This window comes from Lipotes vexillifer, unplaced genomic scaffold (assembly GCF_000442215.2).
Source record: "Lipotes vexillifer unplaced genomic scaffold, Lipotes_vexillifer_v1.1 scaffold2655, whole genome shotgun sequence".
NCBI classification, from domain to species: Eukaryota; Metazoa; Chordata; class Mammalia; order Artiodactyla; family Lipotidae; genus Lipotes; species Lipotes vexillifer.
Window position 1 is genome coordinate 152,655 of NW_006779430.1, and position 26,021 is coordinate 178,675.

The 26,021-nt window shown below is 49.4% G+C and overlaps 1 protein-coding gene across 1 annotated transcript in view; it reads left to right on the forward strand.

The window, feature by feature from the left end:
- SEPTIN10 (septin 10) overlaps nt 1-12,069 on the forward strand; it is a 53,898-nt gene extending 41,829 nt beyond the window's left edge. Inside the window, exons 9-11 of the mRNA XM_007452602.1 lie at nt 3,775-3,907; nt 9,110-9,297; nt 11,133-12,069. Of these exons, the coding sequence (XP_007452664.1) occupies nt 3,775-3,907; nt 9,110-9,297; nt 11,133-11,148 (337 nt within the window). The 3' untranslated portion in view covers nt 11,149-12,069. The remainder of the gene's footprint in view (nt 1-3,774; nt 3,908-9,109; nt 9,298-11,132) is intronic.
- Nucleotides 12,070-26,021: the final 13,952 nt, after the last annotated feature.

Genomic DNA, 26,021 nt, shown 5'->3' on the forward strand with positions numbered 1-26,021 from the left:
TGTGGGATCTTCCCGGACCGGGGCACAAACCCGCGTCCCCTGCGTCGGCAGGAGGACCCTCAACCGCTGCGCCACCAGGGAAGCCCAGGGCTTGCAGATTTGAAGGGAGAAAACCAGTTTCATTCATGAACAAACCATTTCCAGCCTTCCTTCCAGGAAGGGGGATGTCGAGCAGGCCCAGGTTAGGACATGTGCCCGTGTTCTGGCTGGGTGGGCGTGAGCCTGCCTGTCCCACCAGAATGCATCCCGTGGGAAGAAGTAGGTCTCCGAAGGTAACCGGAAGAATACAACAGGGGAGAGACACGGTGGGCGGGCACTCAGAACAGCCGTTTTTTAGCATTTCCTCAGTTTGGGGAGTGTCTGCCCACCAGACAGGTGAAGAATGGAAAACTGGGAAGGGAGGCTCTTCAGTGGAGGCCAGGTGACAGAGTGGGCAGGAGCAGTGGCTGCAGGTTGCTTGCAGAGGACAAGCAAGAAGGCCGGCGGCTCGAGCTCAGTGTGAGGGAGGCCCTGCCCACCTGCCCAGGAGCTGGTGGCCCTCTGCTCTGCCCAGGCCTGCAGTCCTGATGAGATGGGATTCCTTGGGTCAGGCGCAGCAGAATCTCTCTCCTCTTGGTGCTTTCTCATTTGTGAATAAATTATTTGATAGAATTCCTGTAGTTCTTTATAGCCTGAGGTCTAGGAAGGTTTCACCAGTGTGGGTTTAAGAACTTATATTGTTTTCTTAGGAATCTTCCCATTTAATTTGGGATGTGTACAACAACAGTCACTATAATTTGGTTGGCATGTGAAATCTGTCCCTCAGTATGGTATCTATCAATAAGAACAGTTAGTTACATGAGCCTGTTAGGCTGCGCTCTGCTCTTTATGGCCCGGCCTTTCTCTCTGCAGCCCCGCAGTGTCTCCATCTCTATTTCACTTGAACGGTTGTGCTGAGTCATGGTTTGTGTCCCCATGTACCCACACCGATCTCATGCTTGTCATGAGGTCCAGGGGGTCGGCCTTATGTGTACCCCTGTAGTCTTAATTAACTGATGTTTTACTTAATTAAACTACATGAAACATGCTTTTATAAACCTCAAACCCCCAAGTTATTTTAGATGAACAAAAACCAGTCTCGTTTACCATCATCACTGAAGTGCTCTGGGCCCTCAGAGTCAGGAAGGGAGATTTGTGTGGTATTTTAGAGTTTCTTAAGTGTTTGTTTGGCATAATTTTTTGTGTCATAAACTTTGTGTCTTTCTGCACTTGGTCTGTGGTAGATGCTCATCAGGCCTGTGAGAGCTGCACCTGGAGCTCAGGGAGGTCCTGAGTGAGGGGGACGCAGCGGTTTTCCTGATGGGCACGAGCAATCAAGGATGCATTTTCTTCCTCTTTCATTTTCAGCTCTGCCTTCAATCGTGATGTTTGCAACTAGGGTAGGATGCTGCATTAAACGTCACGGCAGCAGGAGAGCTCTTTTTCATTCTCAGATCCATGGCAGTCAACAGTGGTTGTATTGGTTTCACAGCCACTCCTTGCAGGCCCTCTCAGAGTTTCATTACCACCTTTTAAAGACAGTGCGGTCTCTTTCCTTGCAGTTGGCTCTGTAAGTTTACCTGTCACAGTGGGCATGTGTGATGGATGCAGAACACGCGGGACCAGTGTTTCCTCTTTACCTCTTGCTGAGGCATCACTGTAGGCGGGATTTATGCTGGTTAGGGTTACAGGCTTTGGAGCACGTCTGATCAGGTTCCAGCCCCAGCTTTGTACTTGCTCGCTCTGTCCCTCTGTGCAGGTGATTTTACCTCTCCGAGTGTCGTCTTCTCACCTGAAGGACAGTGTTAGTGCTCTGTTCTTCATGGCGCTGCGGGGGTTAGTGAGTCCAGACCAGCCCCTGCTGGAGTGAGTGAGTTAGTGAGTCCAGACCAGCCCCTGCTGGAGTGAGTGAGTTAGTGAGTCCAGACCAGCGCCTGCTGGAGTGAGTGAGTTCGTGAGTCCAGACCAGCCCCTGCTGGAGTGAGTGAGTTAGTGAGTCCAGACCAGCCCCTGCTGGAGTGAGTGAGTTAGTGAGTGAGTCCAGACCAGCCCCTGCTGGAGTTAGTGAGTCCAGACCAGCCCCCTGCTGGAGTTAGTGAGTCCAGACCAGCCCCTGCTGGAGTTAGTGAGTCCAGACCAGCCCCTGCTGGTAGCAGCTGTTCCGCAAGCGTTTGGTCTTTTCTCTTTGCCAGGTGGCTTGGTTTTCCTCCTGGACAACTCAAGTGCTTGTGTAAGTAAATTAGTGAGAACTTTTTAAAACTTTGATTAAACTAAGTTTGCCACTAAAGGCTATCAGTCCAGTGTAGGACCAGTGAAATGTGGGCGAAGGTGACCTGATCGATTTAGAGGCTTCTTTAAAATAAGACCAAAACAAACACAGAAAAACAAAAAACCTTATAAAAAGTAAAATGCCTCGAGATTAGAGGCATTTATGTCGTTATCTAGGGCATTCTGTGCATTTATGAACTTTGCTCTTAAAGACAATGTGTAGGATTGTTCCTCCTTGGAATACATGCTCTGAGTACCACACACTCATGCTCAGCTGTAAGTGCTATGGTGTAACATTTCTTCGTTTTTCCTTAAATTTATACAGTTCTAGCCATGAAAGATTTCTCCAGTTATAAGATTAGTAAAATTCCTGAATTTCATCACATTTTAAATCAAATTAGCTATATTTTTATAAGTAATAGAAATTTCTAACTGTGACACAGCTGGAAAGTGAATCTGTGTTCCCTGTTAAAACCTTGGGGATATTCTCCAAGTGAGCTGAAATGGAAGGGCCCTGCATTGCCAGATATAAGGTCTGTGGTTCTTCTGAAATGCCACAAGTAAGACAGGCAGGCACTGGCCGTGGAGTTCCAGGACAGTCCCTGCTCCGCTTGGTTAAACTGGCTCTACTTCCCTGCAGTTTCTATCATTAGATGAACATCTATGAAGAAACCGAAACATCTGGAGGGCTCTACTGGATAGCTGGGTTATGGAGATGCTGAGCTGTTAAGAGAGAGAGGCAGGTGGGGTGTAAATGCCAGGAAGAGGTATAAACAAAGAGCCATGGAAGTGCTTGGGAGGAACAGTGGATTCCAGCTGGGGAGACTGGAGAAGCGAGGGACAGGGCTAGTGAGTAGAGGGAGGGCTGGGAAATGGGCAGTGGCTGGAGCATGAAACGTGTGGCACGTCTTAGGAACAAAGGTTAGGTTGGTACAGCTGAAACCTTAGGGGGATTGGGTCTGTTGGGCCAGACTGTGAAGTTTCTGAAGTGCTGCTATCCTGTAGATAATATAACTAATACAGAGGAAAAAGATAAGGAGACCTCTGTTTTTGGTGGAAAAATCTTAGGAGTGGCAGGAAGGACGAAATGAAAGAGAGAGGAACTAAAAGCCTAGAGCTCAGCTGGGAGATTATTCCAGTAGCGAAGGCAGAAAAGCACAAAGATCAAGTTGGGCTGAACACGGTGTCTGTAGAAATCAAAACAAGACGGGACTGAAGTGATGTCGGGGTCTTAGGCTGAGCCCCCAGAGCCTGGTGATCGGACGTGGCAGTGAGGGGAGGGAAGGAACCAACAGAGGTGGAAGGAGGAATCCATCTGGGATGAGATGAGCACCTCTGGGAGCACCGGCAAAGCAGGGCCCCGCAGACAGATCCGCGCTCCCTGGAGCCACGTGTGCTGTGATGGTCACGGGGCCTAACACGGACCGAGTGTTCGCAAGTTTGTGATGTAATCTCGCTAACATGAGAGTACCATAAATAATTTTTCAGTCTTCAGGAGACCTACGAAGCCAAAAGGCACGAATTTTACGGTGAACGTCAGAGGAAGGAGGAAGAAATGAAGCAGCTGTTTGTGCAGCGTGTGAAGGAGAAAGAAGCCGTATTGAAAGAAGCTGAGAGAGAGGCAAGTGCGCTGGTTTGTTGGGATGTGCACTTATTTGGGGTGTCCTGTTAACCTGGGGATAATTATCTCAAGAATTCGGAGATGGTTTTGAAAACTAGCTGTTCCTTAAAAAGTAGCTGTTGTATTTTAACACGTACTCTTTGGATGCAGACTTCCAAAAAAAAGCAGAGGCTGGAAACAAAAATTTTTGCCTTTTTGAACAGGGTGTCTTCCATTAGAAGTGGTTTATCAAGGACTTGTAAAGGACTAGGTTACTAAGAAGCGTTTTACATACCTTAACCAGGAGCCAGAAGTGTTTTAGCTGCTGCTTGATAAAGCCTTTTCTGAGAGATTTGAGTCCTTGGGATTGTTGTTTGAAGTAGGTGACTCTGAGAGCTGTTAACTAGCCTTTGAGTTTGAAGTCAGGCTTCCTGGAGGTGGGTGGTCTGGGCAGCCTGGGCACAAAACCATCCGCAGTGAGTTTGGTTTGCTTCTGGTTCTCCAAGGGTCAATTTTAGTTTTACTTGAGTTAAGGTATTTTCTGTAGACTTTACTGTAATGGCTGCTTTTAAATAAATGGCCACATTTAAGATGAGGGTCAAAAAGGATGAGCTGCAAAAAGGAATCTCTAAGAGAAGACGGAAATGTTAATACAAATGAACTTGCTGATGTAAGAGTTCCTGAAGAGTTATTTGTAAAATAATTTAATGCCACAAATTTATTATTTTCAGTACCCTTATAGTACTTGCTATCTCAATAAACCCTGTAGTGAGTGGTTTTGTAAAATAAATAATCTTGTTTATAATTTGAATTTTGATCTTTATTTTGAAGAAGTCCAAACAATGGGAAAGTGAAAGTACGGGTACCTGTGTCTCCCCACACCTAGATTTAGAATATAGACATTCTGCTGTCTTTAGTGTGTGTGTTTCCCTGGTCGTCTGAAAGCCGGCTGTAGACATCACAACACTTTATCGCAGGCACTTTCATGCATCTCTGAAGCTCAGGTGCATTTTCCTCCATAACCACAGTACCAGTACTACACCTAAGAACAGGAATAGCAATGGCACAGACTCTCCTAATCCCCAGTGCACAATCAAATTTCCCCACTCGTCCCCAGATTATCTTTTATTTATTGTTGCTTTCTGTTGGGTGATTTTTTGTTTTTGAACCAGAATTCAATCTTAGGTCTCATATTGCATTTGGGTGTTCTGTTTTGTTCAGTCTCTTATTTGAAAACAGTCCCTAGTTTGGAGATCTTTTTATTTATTTTAAAATATTTATTTATCTATTTATTTATTGGCTGTGTCGGGTCTTAGCGGTAGCACCCAGGATCTTTCGTTGCGGTGCACAGGTTCTTCCTTGCGGTGCATGCATGGGCTCCTCTCTAGTTGTGGCACACGAGCTCAGTAGTTGTGGCATGCAGGCTTAGTTGCCCCACGCCATGTGGGTTCTTAGTTCCCCGACCAGGGATACAACCCGCGTTCCCTGCATTGGAAGGGAGATTTCTAACCACTGGACCACCAGGGAAGTCCCTGGAGTTATTTTTAAATACAAATATTGAAGAAGGAGTCGTGATGAGCAGGAAACAGGGCGCTGGTTTTTCTTCTGATTAGTAGATGCTTCTCTGGTAAGAGTTTCCCTCTCACACATCGTGGTTCTCAGTTTCTCCAGTGAGGGGAGAAGAGGTAGAAGTGGTTTGTAGTTGGGGTTTGGTTGTTCAAACCCCACGAAAGAGTACTTTGCCTAGATGCGCATTGTTTAAAAGGAAACTGAAAATTCAGGGTGACCAGATGGTTGAAAGAAAAAGGGAAGTATTATTTGTCAGTAGGTGCTTCACAGATGCTTATTTTTGTGATTCAAGCGGTTTCGTGTTAAGAACATTATATTAAAACTAATGAAGTCAGTTTAAACCAAGTTGTCACAAGAGTTCTAAACTTGTAATTATATAGGTTTAGAAGCAGATTACTGGCCAGTTTCATTAATATTACAATAATATTAGTAAGTTCCCTCATGACCAGTTTCATCCTGCAAGGCTGGTACGTTAGAGTCAGGTCTGGTGCAGGGCATCTGGGGGTCATCTTCACTCGCATGAGTGATGATTAACCCAAGAGCCATCAGTTAGGACTTCCCTGGTGGCGCAGTGCTTAAGAATCCACCTGCCAATGCAGGGGACACAGGTTCGAGCCCTGGTCTGGGAAGATTCCCACACGCCGCGGAGCAACTAAGCCCTGTGCCACAACAACTACTGAGCCTGCGCTCTAGAACCCGCGAGCCACAATTACTGAGCCCGCCCTCTAGAGCCCACAAGCCACAACTACTGAAGCCCGCAGGCCTAGAGCCCGTGCTCCGCAACAAGGAAAGCCAGCACAATGAGAAGCCTGTGCACCGCAATGAAGAGTAGCCCCTGCTCACTGCAACTAGAGAAAGCCTGCACAAGGCAACAAAGACCCAACACAGACAAAAATTTAAAAAAAAAAAAAAAAAAAAGAGCCATCAGTTGAAGGACCAAGGAGGGCCATATAATCTACCGTCAGTGTAAGTGCAGTTTTAGAGGGAAAGGAGGCTTTTTAGTAGTTACACTGGACTATAGGTAGGTGTAAACCAGGTCTCTGCTGGGCAAAGTGGGACATTCAAAGCTAGTTACATCAGTAAGATACTGGCAGGTAACCCAAAACGTTACTTAAGTCTGTATTAGATGGCCTTGTTATTAAAATATCCTTGGCAATATGGTTGTAAACAAATACCTCTTAATTCACCTTTTGTAGGAATTTGGCCGATTTTCATGTATAGTACAGAGTTAGCTGAAAGTGCAGTGAACGTCAGGTAACTAGAGTAGGCAGATGCACAGGGCAGATATCTCGTCAGGATACTGTTTAAATGGTTTCTTTTGTGCATCTTTTGTTAACATCATCCTGGGTGCAGAGCCCTTCCCCGCCACAAGGAAAGGTGTGCGTTATATTTATCCGTCAGGTGAAGTGCACGACCAGCGTTAAAATGTCACTACTTCTGAATTCTATATGCAAGTCTGTTTCTTGGTTAGTTGTTCACTTAGTATTTATGCCTCTCCTGTTTCTAAAAGTATTCTAGATAATTTTCAGTAAACAAGTACAGCTGCACTAGAACCTGGACGTGGGGAGTCCAGGATGAGCAGCGAGGTTTGCACTCAGTGCAGCTGAGCCGCAGCGCTGGGTGCTTGTCAGTGACACTTCCGGGGTCTCCAGCCAAGTACAGAGGTCAAAGACACTGACTAGTTTGGCAAGAGAGGAGTGTTGTCTCTGGTATTCACTTTTTAAAATGGATACTTTAAAAAGGATCACTGAACAACAGCATGTATAGTGTCCTTAGAAGCAGGTTTACAAGAGACAGCAGCGTACCACATTGGCCAAAGAGGCTTCAGAGCATCCGCGAGTAGTTTAACAGCACAGAAGAACTTGAAAATGTGTCTGAGTTAAAGGCCCTGTAGTGAATATTGGAGCTGTGAGTGAGCGCTTCCTGCAGGTGGAGCAGACTGTCACTGACGAAAGCCATGAACTCCACAGAATGTGAAAAAGTCACATTCCCCCGGCCCCCTTTCTAAGATGTTTTTCTCTTCATAGTTTTCCTGGAATTTTTAGCCAGCCTCATAAATGATATATAAAGTACTCCATAACCTTTCAGGATATTTAAGGATATAAAGTGTGCACCCCCCGTTTAAGTGTCTGTCAGAGATGTATCTCTGTTCACATAATGTAACTCTGCCCTGTGGCCTCTCTTTCCAGGCGTCACCCGCCAGCTGCCCCGCTCCTCTCCCAAATCCACGGGGTGCACGCATGCTCAGAGAGCTGCCAGTCTGTGTATTCATACCACCGATTTATTTATGTTTCTTTTTATAAAGAACATGCTTCCTTCCTTTATAAGGAACCACTTACATAAGCAAATACTAAGGAACTGATCCCTCTGGAAATGACATCCTCAGGAATAAGAGAATCTTCGGGCCTTACTTCATCTGTTTCAACCCTATCCTGTAAACCCTGCCATCAGGGTTGCCGGTTCACTCGCCAGCCCGCTCTGTATCTGGAACATCTGATTTTTATTAGGAAGCGGCATAGCTCTCTGCTCTCTCTGCCCTCAGCCTCTGATGAATTTCCTGAGTGATCATAAGCCATCTTTTCTGGAAACCAAGTCCTACTTTTTGTATAAATGTTAGGCTGCTGCCCAGAACTGAAAATACTAATTGAAAATTTATCTAACCAGACCAGAGAATCAAAACTATTTTTTTGATGCAGATTCTAGATGTTGTGCTTGTGTTCTTGGCACCACAGCTGATTCGTAAGGAACCTGCTGAAGCCTCTAGATCTTTTTTCAGATAAACAACAATCAGACCAGGGAATTCTCATGTTGTGAACTTTGGCAAAACTCATTTTAATGACTGCACTGAGTGTATTTAGCATAAGTGAATTTTAAAATGTTCTCTCTCTTAGAGACACAGGTATATTTTCCCAATTATGGTGTAAACCCAGCCAGTACAGCTGACCCTTGAACCACCTGGGTTTGAGCTACACGGGCCCATTTATACGTGGATGTTTTTCACTCACCGAGTCCATAGGACTGCACCATCTGTGCTTACGGAGCTGTGACACACTCGAATCTTCAACCAGCAGGGTTTGGCGTCTTCAACCCTGCAAGGTTCAAGGGTCAACTGTATTTTTATGTATAAAACTTTAATCTAAATTCAGGGCTTTTTGATTTAGTTTAGATTTCAAGAAGGTGAATGACCGTGGGAAAAACATAGCAGATTTTAAGGTTCTTGATTTAAATTGACACTTGCTTTCCCAACAGGTTCACCAGTATAGTCAACAGCTATTTATTCCACTTCCACGTAGTAAATTTATTTGGAAAATAAGGGCTTTTTTCCCTCTTTTTGACAACTTGCTTTTGTAATTTGTCCCTCACTTTTATTAAGAATGGATTTTTGAAACTTTATTTGAAGAGGCTTTGTGGGGAAAATGCAGAGCAAAAGAAAAACTCTAAGAGGTCAAACGTTTAAAAAACTGAGGTCTGGGCATGAGGCTGTTTTTATGTTTTGTTCAAGCGTTTTTTGCACGGCAGCTCATTCAGAATTAAAGTTAGAGCGAGTCCACATGTCACTGTGCAGGCCGCCTGAGCAGGGCTGCAGTGGGGAGGTGCCGGGGGCACGGGCTGCCCCAGCACGTCCCTCAGCGGGAACCGAACCTCACTTCACAGCTCCAGGCCAAGTTTGAGCGCCTTAAGAGAGCGCACCAAGAGGAGAAGCTGAGGCTTGAGGAGAAGAGAAGGCTTCTGGAGGAAGAAGTAGTCGCCTTCTCTAGGAAGAAAGCTACCTCCGAGATACACCAAAACCAGCCCCTTATGACCCCGGGCGGTAACGTGAGGAAGGACAAGGACCGCAAGAAGTAAGCACCCCCCACCCCGCGCCTGTCTCACTGCCCCGACCTTCAGGGCGCTTCACCCTGTCTCCTTACTCCCATCTGCTCCTGCAACTAAAACATCAGTTCCTTGAGAGCAGAGAGCTCATCCCTCTTGCTGTGCTGATTGATTCCCCAGCAGCTAGAAGGGCACCTGGCACGTCTTCCGTGCTCTGTGCATCCTTGAGTGAAAGTCTGAAGTGAATGAACGAACGAAATAAAAATCTGCTACAACACGTAAGGGTCAGCGACCTTGGGACACTGGCTGCTCCAGGGCACGTCTAGTAACTGCTGACCACCCCTCCCCCCGTTAGTTGTGTCACATTTCATGCCTGACAGAGGCTGTATATTGGGGAATCATAGACATAACAGTTGATAAAAAAAATTCTTAGGTTTACTTTTTTAAAACAAATTCTGATAATGATTTTATGAGAATTTTTATTTTAAAAAGGGAACCAGGCTATCGATTGGAACTCCTGTGCTTTGATGTCAGAGCTTGTGAAACGAGTGGTGGACGTAAAGATGCAGAGGAAGGTAGAGAGGGCCCCCGTGCATCGGGGCGGCCTTGGTAGCAGGTGGGGGACGGTCCCAAGGCTTGTAGGTCTGGGGTATGTGTTAAAGACAACGTAACCGAAGTCTTAGAAAATAAGGGGGTTTTTCTTCCTTTTTTTCATTTATTTCTCCCACTTAAATGTCCTCATCACTTTGCCTGTTTGCTCGCTCTGTTGAGCACCCAGCCCCCTCCACGTGGGGAGCTCAGGTTCTCCCGTGCCCCAAAGGGCAGCCCTCAGGTTTATGACCACATCATATTTCAGACTGGTATTTTCAGAATACTGTAAGTTACCTTCAAAAAGGTAGGAGAACATAACATTGCCCATGATGATAGCTTCCCATTTTTGAACTACGGAGAAGTAAATCCACACGGTTTTGGGTGCATTTAATTGGCCTCTGGATTTTATGGTTTTGGGGAAGAAGGAATTCTCATGTATGATCTTTTCACATAAGCTCTTCCAGGGAGTGGATCTCTGTTTTGTCCGTTGATGTATCCACCCCCAGAGCCTAGAAAAAATGAATACACTGAATTTCAAAAGATTAACCACCCTCATTATCTGTGGGGGGGGACTGGTTCCAGGATGCCCCGAGGACACCAAAATCCACAGATGCTCAAGTCCCTCATATACAATTTTCGCAAAGAACCTATGCACATTTTCCTGTACACTTTAAATCATCTACAGATTACTTATAACACCTAATAACAATGTAAACAGAATGGAAATGCTGGGTATATAGTTGCCAGCAAGTGGCAAATTCAAGTTTTGTCTTTGGAACTTTCTGTTATTTTTTCCCAAATATTGTGTTTTCGATCCTCAGTCAGGTGAATCCTCAGATGTGGAACCCTTGGATCCATAGGACCAAAGTGTATAAATATAATTTATAGCTTCTTTTCAGTGTGCCTCGAATTATAAAGCTAAGGGGTCTTTTACCTTATCATCTCAACTTAGTCCAGTGTTACTAGATTTGGACTCCCCTGACTTTATTCCACACGCGAAAAACCATTTACAATCACCTTGTGGAAGTGAAGGTATGGGCTGTTGTTTGCAAAATCAGGGCCAAGCCCACAGTTGGAGAAGCTCAGAAAAACTTCCCCTCGAGAAATTTTGGTGTTTGTTTTTTCTTTTCTTTTCCAGAGCCCCATGGCTAGATATCCTATCATATCCTCGATGTACATCTGCTCTTTCTGTAAAAGCTTTGTAAAACAAGTGACGTTTATTCCTATATGGTTTTCTCTTGTACCAATCAAAAGGGTTTTTTTCTCTTTCCAGCTCCAGTTTTATGTAAAACAAAGGTTCCAGATCACAGAAGACCATCACAAGCAAAGTTATTAAACTGTGAGAAGTATGCTTTGATTTTCTTGCTGTTTTTATTTGCTGTGTCACTTATGCTGTATCACTTACTCTATATCTGGCAAAAGGCCACAGTTGAAGTATGAGGTCAGTACATAAGCCAGACTGGATGATGTTACTCACACACTGTTAGAAGTTTAAGTTGTTGGTTTGTGATGAACCGAGATCATTTCTCCTGCTGCCCAGTGCTTGCTGTCACTTTGCTGTGACAAGAGTGTCGGTGCCTTTGAAAGTACAGGACTCGTTTATACTGCGGCTCTGATGGCATACATATTCCAAGATGAACCTTTTAAGGTAAACTTTTGGGAAGGTGTTTTAAAACGTGTTATGTACCTGAGACTTTAAGCTCAATAGTTCTATAGAACTTTAAAATTTTTCATACAGTTATCCAACTGGTAACATGATCCTAAGCTTTTGCATCAAATTACATAATATGTGCTTCAGTGTTGTGGTCCATGGGTTGTTGTGATGAAACATGTTTAAAGCAGAAACACTCAGGTAAATAAGCCCTTTTCTGGTGATAAGTACCTTTGGAACTGGGTGTCTTCACACTGTTTGCATGAGTCTGTATTACATACTTGTTTCAAACTGTCTTCCAGGGAAAATAAATAATAAAGTTGAATCATCTTATTAAAAATATTTCTTAAAAAAGTTACTATGAACATCTGAATATTAAAGATAAAAATTTAGATAATTCGTACTGTAAAGGATATTTGAATTCAGTGCCTCAGTATCTGCAGAACGATTTAATGGCTTCTAACTTTTTCTTAACAGTCCTAAGTTTTCATTTTTTGTACTTGAATATTCTAAATGAAACTGATATTTACACTTGACAAATAAAATGTATCTACATCTTCACTAAACTGCATTTAAATTACTGTAACTCTTCTTTTTGCAAACCATGATCTTAAACATCCTACCAGAACTATGAGAATTTAATTATATGTTTGAATTATTTTAAGACAGAGGTATATTAGCAGTATTTTTCAGATAACAGAATGTTTTACTTAGCCCATGTCAGATTCTGAGCAGTGTATTTTTTTCACGAATTTGCGTTAAGCTGCAAATAAAACCTTTCATTTTGTAGCACAGCTTATCTGGACCAACACTTTAAATTCCATTTTTGCATTTCTGCAGTTTAGTAAAGTAAGTTACAAGCATCACAGAAAAAGCTCTGCACTTTCTTCTCAGGATCAGTAACGCCCCGCCTCTGGAAGGTGGGAGCGGGAGAGTCGGTGAGTCCCTGAGGGCAGGTAGCCTGGCCTCCCAAGCCCGGTCAGTGCTGCAGCGCTGAGCCTTAGCCCAGGAGCTTTGCGGCGAGCTCCGTGATGTGCTGCGAGTGGTGGCTGTTTGTAGCCTGTTACATCAAGCTGTGTATAAACAGCTATCCTGAACTTTCATAAAGTTACTTTTAAATGCCAGAGTGGTTGCTGGCATGTCAAAACAGTTATTCAATTCCTAGTTGAAAAGGTCACGGAAACCTACCTCAGACCCGGAGCTGAACAGAAGGGCTGTCACCTTGGGCTGCTAGTGACTCTGCTGTGAGGAAGACTCGCCACACGTGCACGCCCACAGTGTGAATCCTGAATTCACTTCGTGTATCTGGGATTCCACATAAGATTGTATTTTAGAAGAGTTGCACTGCAAAGAACAAAAATGTTTTTAAACAATTACAGTACAGGCAGACCTCGGAGATAGTGCGGGCTCGGGTCCAGACCACCCAATGAAGCAAGTATCGAAATAAAGTCAGTCACATGAATTTTGGTTTCCCAGTGCACATAAAAGTTATGTTTACACTGTGCTTTAGTCTGTCAAGTGTGCAACAGCTTATGTCTAAAGAACAGTGCACATACCTTAGTTAATAATTGCTAACAAAATGCTAACCATCCCAAGCCTTCAGCAAGCAGCAAGCCGTGGTAGTAACGTTAAGATCACCGATCACCGCAACGAATATGAGGAGGAGGAAGTTTGAAATACTGTGAGAATTACCAAAACGTGACACAGAGACACGAAGTGAGCCAATGCTGTTGGAAAAATGGCGCCAATCAGCACAGGGTATGCAAATACAGTGAGATCTGCCTGGATAATGCTCAGCTTCTCCTTATAAAGCTTATTAATTCTCCAAGGTCACAGAGTGAGGTATTATCCACTGACGCTTAAGTTAAATTTCCTGGGAACAGAATAAAGCTAGACATGTTTTATTTTTTTTCCATAAAGCATGTAAAACAAGAATTGCCTTTCACCGCCAACCATTAATCTTTGTACCGACGACTCTGAATTTGTAAGCTCTTTCATACAGACTATGATTTCGGCTTCCAAGCACTACCGGGATGAGTACTATCCCCATTTTGAAGATGAACTCATTTTAGGCCCCATTTCCCGTTTGGCCAGGAAATGGGAGCACAAACTGATGAGGCCCCTGGGGAGCGGCCTGAGAAGGGCTCCTGCACCTGGCCGAGGAGCGCAGGGAAGCAAGGGGGTGGGGTGTGACTGGGCCTTGAAGGACTGAAGCAGCTTCAGGAGCAGGAGGGGAGGGGGGCCACCCAGATACTTGGGACAGCAGGCTCCCGACGAAGCCTGTGCCCCGGGGGGCGGGGAGGATCAGTGAACAGAGACGGAGGCAGGGAACAGACGAGGGCTTCATAAGCCTCGCCCAGCGAGCAGGCAGAAGTCTGACTCACAGGCCAGATGCTCACGGAGCAGAGGGAGAGGTGTGTGTTGCAGGGGAGGAGCCAGGCCAGGGGCAGGCGGACTTGGACTCAAGTCCAGGCCAGGAGTCCTCCTACTGCATGTGCAGGAGGATAACTAGGTCACGTTTCAAAAATACTGACACACAAAGGAATACGTTGTGTAAAACCATGAAAATGTCCTGTCGAGCTAGAAATACAGAGGGAACAAAAATTCAAGACTGCAGGGACATGTTAAGTTGGGCGGGTGGGACGCATGCAGTGAGGAGGTTCTTGCATTAACTGGGAAGAGGATAAAAGTCCCGTCAGCCGGGTAACGTGAGACTCAGGAAGGACCGCGTACGCGTGGGAACACATGTGCCTTTCAAGCCAGTAGAAGGAAAACTGGTCTCAAATGATAATCCAAAAGGAAGCAAGGACATAAAGGAAATAAAACAGGTGCGACAGCTAAAAAGCATTTAGTAATATGGTAGATTTAGACCCAAATAAATCAGTAATCACATGCTCTAATTTTTCTAGATAGAAGTTTTTAAAAATCAGCTGCGTCACTTTACAAGAGTGAGCTAAAGCTTTCTGTCCTGATAGGAAAAGGTACATCGTGTACACTGAGCCAAAAGCTGACGTGTAGCTACGTTTTCGGCAAAAGGCAGCGTTAGGGAAGAAGACGGCCCTGCTGGGGGGCGGCCTGGCCTCCGAGGCAGGAAGGCATCTGGCGGCTGGCGCAGGTCCCCAGACCCACGGCGTGAGGGGGCTGCGTGGCTACCGACGTTCGTAAAGCGCGTGCAAGTGGCCATGTCAGCAACCTCTTCCTCTCTGCATTAAGCCTCAGTAAGCTGGTCTTTTTTCTTAAAGGCTGAAAGTTAAAAGGCAAGAGCGGGGAATGAAAGTGTCACTACAGATCCTGGGCCATTAAGGTGTCTTTGATAAATTAGAAAATACAGGAGTATCAACAGAAAATAAACAGTTAATTTACTGATAGAAGAAATACAAAATTTCTTAATAAGAGACAATTTATAATTAAAATCCCCATACAGTCTGGGCCGCGAATCCTCTCAGGTGTCTCCAAGAGGAAAGGCATTTGACCAGCTCTCCCGTGGTAGGTGGGACACTGCCGCCACCCCAGAGATGCCCACGCCCTCGGGCCAGGCGAGTGTGCTTCCTCACCTGGCAGCAGGCTGCAGAGGGCCTGAGACCGGGAGGTGGTCCCGGGTGGTCTTGGGGGGCCCGCTGGAGGGACGTGTGGCCGGCGAAGCACGGTCGGAGGGGCAGCACTGCTGGCTGCGATGCAGAAGAGTCCCTAAGCCTTGGAACGTAGGCGCTTCCAGGGGCTGGAAACGGCAGACAGGGATTCTCCCCTGGAGGTTCCAGGGGCGCACAGCTGTGCCTGACACTTAGATTTTAGTCCGGTTCTGACTGCCAACATCGTAAGATAAGTAAATTTGTACTGTTTAAAGCCACTACACTTGTAATTTGTTACAGCAGCAATAGGAAACAAATACATTCCCTAAAAATGGATAAAAGAAAAATCCCAAACTCATTTTACAAGGCCAACATGGCTTTCATTTCAAAGCCTAATAAACACATTCTGAGAAAGGACAAGTATAGTTGATCTCATACATAAACAAACATGCAAAAATCCTAAACAAATTACTAACAAACTGAATCCAGGGACATATATTTTAAAAGATAGTTCCTCATGTCCAGGAAGGCAATGATGTTTTAACATTAGAAAATTAACTAGTGTAACTCACAGCATGAATATTAAAAGAAAAATCATATGGTCATCCCTGTAGAATCAGAAAATACTGATAAAATTTAGCATCTTTGAGAGGTAAGAAAACAAAAGACTCTTAGAATATCAAATAGAAGGAAACTTCCTTAACTTGATAAAGGGTATCTGCAAACAGTAATCAGCGCAGGCATCACACTTACGATGAAACACTGAAAGCACCTTTAAGGCTGGGGGCAAGGAACGCTGGCAGAATCGTCCCCTTCCATTAGACACGTCACCGGAGCTGGCAGCCTCCTCAGGAGGCAAAAAATAAAGATAGGCTGGGCCTCAAGTCCTCACAGGTGACACTGCTGTGTATGCAGCGAGTCCACATGCAGCTGTGGCCAGAGCACTGGGATCAGGAGTCCACAGGGTCGTGGCACAGCTGCCCACCGATGACGCGAGGGGGTCGGCCACTGGGCAGGCTCGAGTGTCTCACCGAGCAAAGAGCAAAGAATCTTGGCTCCCGAAGGTGTGTCCTGGGCTCTGTCCTGCCTGCCCCCTCCGGCCTCAACCACTGCCCTTTTGTTAACTGGCTTGTGCTCAGGCTCTGCTGCCCACAGGCCTAACTGTGGTTTGGGGGTCAAGGTCAAGGTCCTCCACAAGGCCCACCCACTCTCAGATGCCTGCACGTGGCCTGTGCCTCAGTGAGGGAGGCCCAAGCAGCCTTTGCTTAAATTCCTGCCTCTGTGGAAACCGTCACTTGTGTGGACAGAGCCACCGCAAGCCGTGGTCACCCACGAAGTCAAAGCCGCGTGGCCCCAAACCTCCAGTTCTCCTGCCCTGGCCCCCGGGGGGGGGGGCAACCGCACAGGCCTAACTGTGGTTTGGGGGTCAAGGTCAAGGTCCTCCACAAGGCCCACCCACTCTCAGATGCCTGCACGTGGCCTGTGCCTCAGTGAGGGAGGCCCAAGCAGCCTTTGCTTAAATTCCTGCCTCTGTGGAAACCGTCACTTGTGTGGACAGAGCCACCGCAAGCCGTGGTCACCCACGAAGTCAAAGCCGCGTGGCCCCAAACCTCCAGTTCTCCTGCCCTGGCCCCCGGGGGGGGGGGGCAACCGCACAAGTAAACCACCCCAGGGCACCGGCCCTGGCACGGCAGCCTCAGGTCCCAACGGTGGTGGTTCCAGGTCAGGAGTGGTGACCCGGGAGCCCTGGGGGAGGCCGAGCGCCTGGTCCCACAAAGCCTCACCCTGGCTCACTTGTTCAGCACCGTCCCTGGTGCCGTTTCTCCACGTTCCTGACGGCTGCCCCGAGGGTCAGCTTCCTGAAGTTCTGGAGAAACAAAGTGAAAATGCAGCTGCTGGAGGATGAGCGTCCCTTTACTGCTGACAAAGGCTACTCAGTGTGGGACCCGAGGGGGCTGTGGGACAAAACCCAGAACTAGGGCACTGGCCCTGCTCAGGCAGAACTGCAACCAGACAGCCTGACAGGAAACAGAAACATCTGCTCCGTGACGGTCAAGGGCAGGGCCATGTCCAGCTGCTCCTCCTGGGGCCGCCCACTCAGGCGGCTTCTGAGGCTCCTGTGAGCCCTCCGACGCCCCTCGGGCTACCGTGTGAACTCTGGGGAGCAGGGAGGTGGTGCTGCTGCCCAAGCGGACCAGGAGGAGGGTGACGCCCAGAGGACAGCGGCCGGAGTCCGAGGCTGCCCTGCCTCCCTGTGAGGCCAGCCCGGCTGGGGGAGCCCTGGCGTCCCTGAGTCTTTCGAAGCAAGAGGGAAGCCGTTCGTCCACAACACTTGGCGCTGAGCGCCTGGCAGGTCAGCACAGGCTGGTGCCCAGAAAGCGCGTCTGCAGCTGCTGGGGCGCTGACCTCCGGCATCAGGAAGCCGCTTGGCAGGCCCAGGCGAGACGACATAAGGAGAAGGCGGCCAGCCTCCGCAGCAATGCCTGGAGTGCTCAGGGCCGCCCGATTCCTTATTTACCCTCTTTATTCCCCAATTCCCTGCCGAGTCGTTAATCTCAGCGTTTACGGTGTTACCCCACGTGGGAAAAATACTAGCTTTAAAAAGAGATGCTTATAGAAGGAAACATCTTGCAGACTCCAGAGAGTCTGAATGACGGTGTTACCCAGTCCAAGCTCGTCCTGCTCGCCACACGACAGGCCAATAACCTGAGAGGCGAGTTGCTGGGGCAAAGAATAGCGGCCTTATCCAGAAAGCCAGCAGACCAAGACAGCGGGCCCGTGGCCCAAAGAACCCTCTTGCTGAGTTAGATTCAGGCTCCTTTTATACTAAAAGGGGTGGGACTAAAGCCAAGCACTTCCTGGTTCCCCTCGGCCTCCAGAGGGGAGGTGTTGATTTCTCCCTCGCGCAGTCATTCACAGGTGGGCCTGCTCAGGAGGTTTCCTGGGAGCTAAACACAGGTTATTTTAGCTGAATGCTCATTACCTGGGAGGCAGGGGTCCCAGAGATGGGCCGTTATGGAGAATTTAAGCTTATAGGCAGCATCCCTTTAGTGATTAACTGGTAACAGGATACAAAGGTTCTTCCCGATTACAAGAGAAACTAGGTTAACGATGAACAAACACATCTTATCAAGAACAGTGCAAACCAAGAGACAATATCTTTTCAAATGCTTGAATGAAAAAAAGTCAACCTAGAATTCCATGCCAGTGAAAATATCTTTCAAAAATATGGGCAAAATAAAGACATTAAGACAAACAACACCTGAAAACTCCACTGCTAGCACACCTGGATTACATGAAACGTTAAAGGAAGTGCTTCAAGCAGAAGAAAAATGAAACCTAAAGGAAATTCAAATCTACACAAAGTAACTGGAAAGACTAAACACATAACATAAAAGACTGTTTTTCTCCAGTTTAAAAATTGCCTTCGGACTTCCCTGGTGGCACAGTGGTTAAGAATCCACCTGCCAATGCAGGGGACACGGGTTCGAGCCCTGGTCCTGGAAGCTCGCGCCTGTCGCAGAGCAACTAAGCCCGTGTGCCACAACTACTGAGCCTGAGAGCCTAGAGCCCGAGCTCCGCAACAAGAGAAGCCACCGCAATGAGAAGCACGTGCACCGCGCCGAAGAGTAGCCCCCGCTCGCCACAATTAGAGAAAGCCCGCCTGCAGCAACAAAGACCCAACGTAGCCAAAAATAAATAAATAAATTTATTTTTTTTAAATTGCTTTAATATTATACTACTAAATATAAGACAGATAACCTAAAAGGACCTACTGTATAGCACAGGGAACTATACTCAATATTTTGTAATATAAGGAGAAAGAATCTGAAAGAAATAGATATAATTGTATGTGTAACTGAATCACTTTGAAACTTGAAACTAACACACTTGAAACTAACACAACACTGTAAATCAACTATACTCCAATAAAAAAATTTCTTTTAAATTGCTTTAAGATAATCAACTGTTTAAAGCAAAATCAAAATAAATTGTGGGCCTCTGTAACAGATGATACGGAGCAGGGCCCTGTGGGCTCCTGGGCACAAAAGCCTTTCTGTGTCCCCCATTTCTTGATTACAGGAAATGGGCTTCATTCAGCCTCCAGGACCTTCCCTTAGTTCCAACGAGCAGGTTCAAACAGTTGCTCATCAGGGAAGGGAGGGGATGCAGAGACCAGGGAGGAGCAGTCAGGAAACAACAGCGCAGCCTTGGAGCAGGTCTCGGTCCCCCTCGAGGGATGCACACAACAATATCTTTGAGCTGTTCTGCAGACACTGAAACCCCCTCCAGGTGGTAGAAGTTAACTGTCTGCTGCTCACAAGCACTGAGACCCCAGACCAGTTGGAACCAGAAGGTTGATGATGCCGACTCCCAATTACCTCACCGCCAACCAATCAGAAGAGTGTCCAGGAGCTGATCACACCCTCTTTGAACCATTCCTATGAAACTCCTCACTACCCTCTGGAAAGGGAGCACAGTTCCTGAGGCCCTGGCCAGCTGTGTTCCTTCTTTGCCTGGCAAAGAATAAAGCTGTTCTTTCCCTTTTCCTCCAAAACTCTGTCTCTGTATTTCTGTTCAGCACTGGTGCACACAGAGCCAAGATTTTTGGCACAAACACAGAAGTAAAACGTATGAAAACTGTGGCACAAAGGATGAGGAGGGTACAATCAGTGTATTCGAGTAATAAACGCTCACAAAATATGTGAAGAGGCATAATGTGTATCTTTAATATTGTGATAACTATCAGTGACAACTGAATACACACACTGCAAACTCTAGATCAATCACAAAATTTGAAAACAAAAGTAATGCCTCTGTAGTCAAAAAAGGAAATAAAATGGAAACGTAAAAGATACTAAATTAATCCAAAGGAGTCAGGAAAAGAGGGAGAAAAAAGAAATAACAAAAGGATGAAACAACAAAAAATAGCAAAATTGTAGATTGAAACCCAATCACACCACTGTGAACGGTCAGAACACTCCAATGTTAACAGGCGGAGACTGGCAGGTTGGATTTTAAAAGTAAGATACAGCTATCTGAAACACTACTTTACTAAAACACTACTTTAAAGACGAAGACAGACTAAAAGGATAGAAAAAACATATCTCATGAGAATAGGAATGAGACAAAAGCTAAAGTGGCAGCATAAGTAAGACAAAGTCAATTCAGAACCAGCAACTGCACCAGGGAGAAAAGGGGTCATTTTCTAAATGACAAAGGGGCCAATTCACCACGAGAACCTATCCATCCATCTTAGCTGTGTTTGCACCTAATAACTGAGTCAAAATACATGACGCAAGAAACTGATGGAACTAAAGAGACTTGCAGATACCACAGACGTTAAAAGGACAAATCCACCGTTGTAAATGGAAACGTCAACAATGTTCTCTCTGTAACTGACAGAACAAGTCGAATGAAGATCTATAAAGATACAGAAGGGCTAAGCAACGCTATCAATCAATTTGATCTAATTGACATTTAGAGAATCACGGCCGACCCACAGCAGCAGGACACACGTTCTTTTCAAGTGTACACAGAACATTCACCAACACAGAACATATTCTGGACCATAAAACCAGCCTCAATAAATTTAAGAGGGCTGCAATTGTATAAAGTATGTTCTCTGACCACAATGGAATTAAACTAGCAAACAACAGTGGAAAGATACCTGGGAAATTCCTAAATACTCAGAAATTAAATAACACACTTCTTCCAAAAAAACCCTACAGGCCCCTCCAAAAAAGGCAAATTTACAAAATATTTTTAACTTAATAAACACAAAAACAGACAAAAAATTTTGTGTGATGCAGCTGAAACATGCGGTCGTGTTCTGTGTCGGGCCTTTAAAGAGGTAGGTAAGACAAATGCGGTCACATGCGTGGGTTCGAGTCCGACAGGACTGCTGTCCTTACAAGAGGAGATCAGGACACAGACGCACAGAGGGAGCCACGTGAGGACCCAAGGAGAGAGGCCTCCGGAGGAACCAGCCCTGCTGACACCTAGATCGCAGACTCCCAGCCTCCAGAGCTGTGGGAAATGAAACTTGCTGTCTAAGCCCCCAGGCTGTGATGGCAGCCCACACTCACCGAAGGGCCCCTTCTTCCCGAGAATCACTGTCCTGGGGCGCCTGTGTTCCGACGCCCTGGGTCTGGTCTGGTTCCCTAGCTGTGCCAAGCGGAAGGGTAAATCCAGTGCCGGTTTCCATTATGTCCATGAGCAGAAGTCAGAGCTTTCGGTCCCTCGGCAAATGTCTGCTCCATCCGGGATCCCCAGGGACGACCACTCTAGGACAACGGCAGGTTGGAAGGCAACCCAGTGGAGATGGTAAAAAGAAACACAGGTGTAAGAGGAAGGGGGTCTCCCAGTGACGGCGGCTTAAACAGACAAACGTTTGCTTCTCTCTCCCGTGGGCAGGCCATGCACCGTGGCTTTGGCTGCTCAGAGCCCCTCCTCCTCCTCCTCTGCTATCCTGTCTTGGTGGCCGGAGATGGCTTTGGCACATCCACGCCCCAGCTTTCGGAAAGCCAGGAAGACGGGGGGGCCCCACTCGTGGCCTGGGCTGGCTGCAGGGCAGTCTGGGAAATGCACCTTGCGGGAGGGCGGGGAAAGTGGCGGCTGTCAGCGCCCCCCATCCAGGGAGAGAAAGGCAGCCGACCCAGTGGGGCGCAGGCGCGAACTCCCCTCCACCCGGGGGCGGTCTCCACTGCCTCGAGGCTGTGAAGTGGCTGCACAGGGAAGCCCCTGACAGTTAGTTGCCTCATGCCTGGCACCGAGAATGAGGAGAAACGAGCAGCGCTAAGACACTGACGGGCCCAAAACCAAACGCTGAGGCGTCCCGGGAGCGCGGCCTCTGCTGAGTATGACGCACAGGCTGAGTGGGGTTGCCCAGCTGTTAAACCCAACTTTGCAATCTCAGTTCTGGATCACGTTTCCAAGTCTAACCATCCTGACGAGACCCTCCAGGAGGCCATTAGGACAGCAGGCCCCCGGCCCCCGACGGCTTGTCAGCTGCTACAGGAACAGAGCACAGAAGCTCCCACTTGCCTGGGAGACGCACAAAGGGCCGTGGACTGTGGGGGGCACCCAAGCAGATGGGTTCCCCGGCCCCCACCCCGTTTCAAGAAAAAGAGCCCTGCTTTCATCGGCTTTACGTGCTACTCTTCCACAGATTTCATTTGAACAAAGAGTTCTAGCGTTTTGAAAATATAAAATCTAAAGCACTTTTTTTTACAATTTTACTTGGCCAATGCAACTTGACCGTTTGTACTAATAGACAATTCCAAGGCCTGGAAAGTGACCTAGTCTATAATTCAGGAGAAGCTCGCCTGCCTTGCCAGTCCTGCCCCTTTGTCCTGGGAGTCCCCTCGAGTCCTGATCCCTGGGGGCAGCTGTGTCACCACTAATCCTCCCCCAAGCGCCACAGCTGCAACGACAAGCGAGCCGCCTCACAGGACTCTCCGCGCACGCACCTCGGCAGTTTTGCATTTACTTAAGTCACACCCTCCTTTTGGAGGAACCCTGGTCGCGCCGGTCGGTCAAACACAATAAACCGCAGGTTTCTGTATATAAGGGTCTACAATTACTCCGGTCGTGCACGAACCTCTTCCCTTGAGGAAACTGTGACCTTGGTTCTGCTGTCTGTCATACCCACCTGTCCCACCAGGCTCTGGGTAATTGAAAGATGTGATATTCACGCCCTGACGCCTTTACCTAAATTACAGCGTGCTCTACTGGCAGAGAGCCCTGTGGTGTGCCACCAGAGGCCTCCCTTCGGATTCACAGGGATTTGACTTGGCCCCAACAGATGATTCCGAAGCCTTTGATTAAAATCTAGGTCCTTTGATGAGTTCACCGAAAAAACATGCATCAGCGATGCGGCAGGCGAACAGCTGCGAAGTCATTCCCAGGATGACTCACGTTTATCAGGGCTCTGAGGCATATTTAAGAGGCGCATTAAAGCGCTGAGTCAGCGGCGCGCATGGACGTGCCACGGTGCTAATAACTCGGCGGTGCTGCAGAGCCTGCCCCTCTCCCCGTTGTAAGTCAGCGCTCAGGCCACGGGGGCCGAGAAGGGAGAGCGCCCTGGACCCTCCGAGGGCCGCCGCCAAACACGATCCAGCCCGGAGGGTGGGAGGCCGCCGCGTCGGAAACCAGAGTCAGGACCGCAGCTTCCGACGCGAAGCCCGGGAGCACCGACGTCCCGGGACGCGCCCCAGCCGGCCCTAGAAGGCCCAGCCAGGCATGGGGTGGGGACCGCGGCCGCGGGAGGCTCCGGGTTCTCCCTCCCTCTTCCAGCCCCGCCCCGCCCCGCCCCAGCTCAGAGGCTGCTGCCCCGCGGCGCCCCCGGGGCCCTCTCAGCCGCGCCAGAGGCAGCGGCTGCTCAGCTTCTGACTCTCACTCCAAACAGGTCATCGGACTTCGACGTGGGAAGCTAGGTTTCAGTGAGGCAGCGCTGAGGGACCTCCAGAGACGCCCCGCCCACCGCCCAGGTTCCGCTCCCGCGCACGCACGAAGCACATTCCGGTGCCCGTCCCCGTCACACACGCTCACTCCTCCACGTCCCCTTCTCACAAGAACACGCGCGCCGCCCCCACATCCTCACCTGCTCCTTCAACCCGTGGCGTGGAGCCGCAGCACTACCCCGTCTCCCGGGTCAGAGGGCGGAACCCGTGCGCCGACGTGCCGTGCGCCGACGTGCCATGCGTGGGCCCGTGCGTGAATGTCCCTGTGCGTGGGCTCCGTGTGCCGACGTGCCGTGCGAGGGCCCCGCGTCCACGTGGCACCTCCTGGGGCGCAGGTGCGCCGGGTCCCCTTCTGGGGCATCACCTGCGTCCCAGCGGCTTGGCGGGCAGAGCAGCGTCCCGTCTGCCGGTCCCGGTGTTGCGTGGACCCCGTTCCTCTGATTACGAGGGCGGCTGCACGTCTCCTACGGGGGCCGTCGTGTTTCTTTCTAGGAACCGTCAGGGCAAGAGCTGCTTATTTAGAGAAAAGGGCAGTTTGGTACCAAAAAGCTGAGGCCCTGAGGGTCCTGGAACGGGAGAGTCATTCCAGAACAACCGAGCAGGGAGGACTGTCTCCCAGCCTAGCCCGAGGCAGAGGTTTCATCCAGGGGGTGGGGTCCCTGGGAAGGAACCTGCCCCCCGCCTCAGGTTGGGCCCCGGGCGAGCGCGGGGGGCAGGTGTCAGAGCCAGTCGCCGTCTGCACGCCCCTGCCCGCCCTCCGCGCCCCCCGGATGCTCCCCTCCAGGGGACCTGCACGCACGCCGTTTCCTTCGCCTGTGTTCAGCCCCTGCCAGTGCCGTCCGCACCCCTCCTCGCGGGGCAGGCGGCCTGCCCTGCCCGGTGCTTGCTGAGCTGCCCCCTCGGTGGCCCCTCCGCCGCAGCCCGGGGCCGGCGCTCACCTCCTCCGCGGGGGCCTCCGGTCCGCCTGGAGCCTCTTCCTCAGCAGTTCCGGACGCTCCCCATCAGGAGGCCCCGCCCCCTTTGCCCCGCTGGCTCTCCTTCCGTCCCTGTTCAAACAGACCCACTAGCCCTCCCGAAACGGCCCAAGGCCCGGAGGGGTGCCGGGGGTCATTCAGAACCCGACCCGGGTCAGAGGAGCGTCAGCCTTTGGTTCCTTCAGCTTCAGAGCAGGCCCTGGGCGCCTCCCCTGCGCGGCTCGCGGCTCTCGGCTCTCCGGCCTCCCTAATGTCCTTGCAAGGCCCGTGGGCACTCTGGGCCCACCCAGGGGTCCAGGAGGGTCTCCCTAACTCAGGGTCGGCCAGTTAGCAACCTCAACCCCTCTTTGTCTCGTAACCTGACAGGTTTTCAGGTTCCGGGAGTGGGACACGGGCCGTGGTTCTCAATCTGCAGGGCGCTTGCACACAGCCCCTGCCTGCCGCCCTCCCAGTGCCCCTCCTGCTTTGCCGCCCTGTTACCTCTGCCCTGCCTGGTGCAGGGGCTCCTCACGGGCCTCGTCTCCCCTTCCTTACCCAGAACCCCTTTTCTGAACCACACAGCCTCCCCTACCCCTTCCAGGCTGAGTCCTGTGACCGGAGGTCTGGCTCCAGGCATCCCAGGACTGGTGGCTGTGGACGCAGAGCCTGAAAAGGCGCGGCTGTTACGGTCCCTGGAACAGCCCTCGCTCTGCTCTGGGCTTGGGGGGAGGGATGGGGCAGGGTGAGGCTGCGGCGGGGGCAGAACACCGCCACTGCACACTCCACGGTGTCACCAATCTGTCCTTGCCAATGAAGGGCCGGCTATGGAGCGGCTCCCTGGGGAAAGGAGACCCGAGCTTCCCCAGGGCCGACGTGTGCCACCTCGTCAGTGTCGGGGACACAGCAATGACTCCAGCTCCCAAAAGCCACGGGGCTGAGGTCTCAACAGAGTCCCAGTTCCCTGTGAACAGTGGGATTGTCTCTGCTTCACAGGCGAGTGTCCAGCTGCCCTGACCAGCCTGGACTCGGACGTGGCTCCAGGCCCAGGGGCAGGGGTATGCCGTGTTCGTCCCCGTGGTCAGACTTACCAGGTGCCCGGCGGGTCGTGACGGCGCTGCCTCCTCCGGCCCTCAGGCCCGACGCACCGTTTCCACGGAGGGCCTGGCTCAGTGCCCAGCCTCGGGCATGGGTCTTGGGGGTGCACTGAGCACGAGATCTGGGCGCTTCACCTAACGGCCCACCTGGTGAAGTGTCTCTGGCCCAGCTTGCTGGGGGGGCGTGAAGGCTTCCTCACTGCAGCACGGGCTGCCCTCCCCTCCCCACCCTGCAGGCGGTGTTACCAGTCTTCCGCTGGCTAAGCTTCCCTCCAGCTCCAGTGACGTGACGGTCAAAGGCTCGGCGGCGGGGGGAGGCCCGGCCAGGAGGGCAGCGGGGTCGCCTCCAGGAAACACCCTGACAGGTCTTGGGTCGTGTGCGGCCCTCTGCCGGGCCTCCCTCTGTCTGGCTACTGGAGACAGCCCCCCC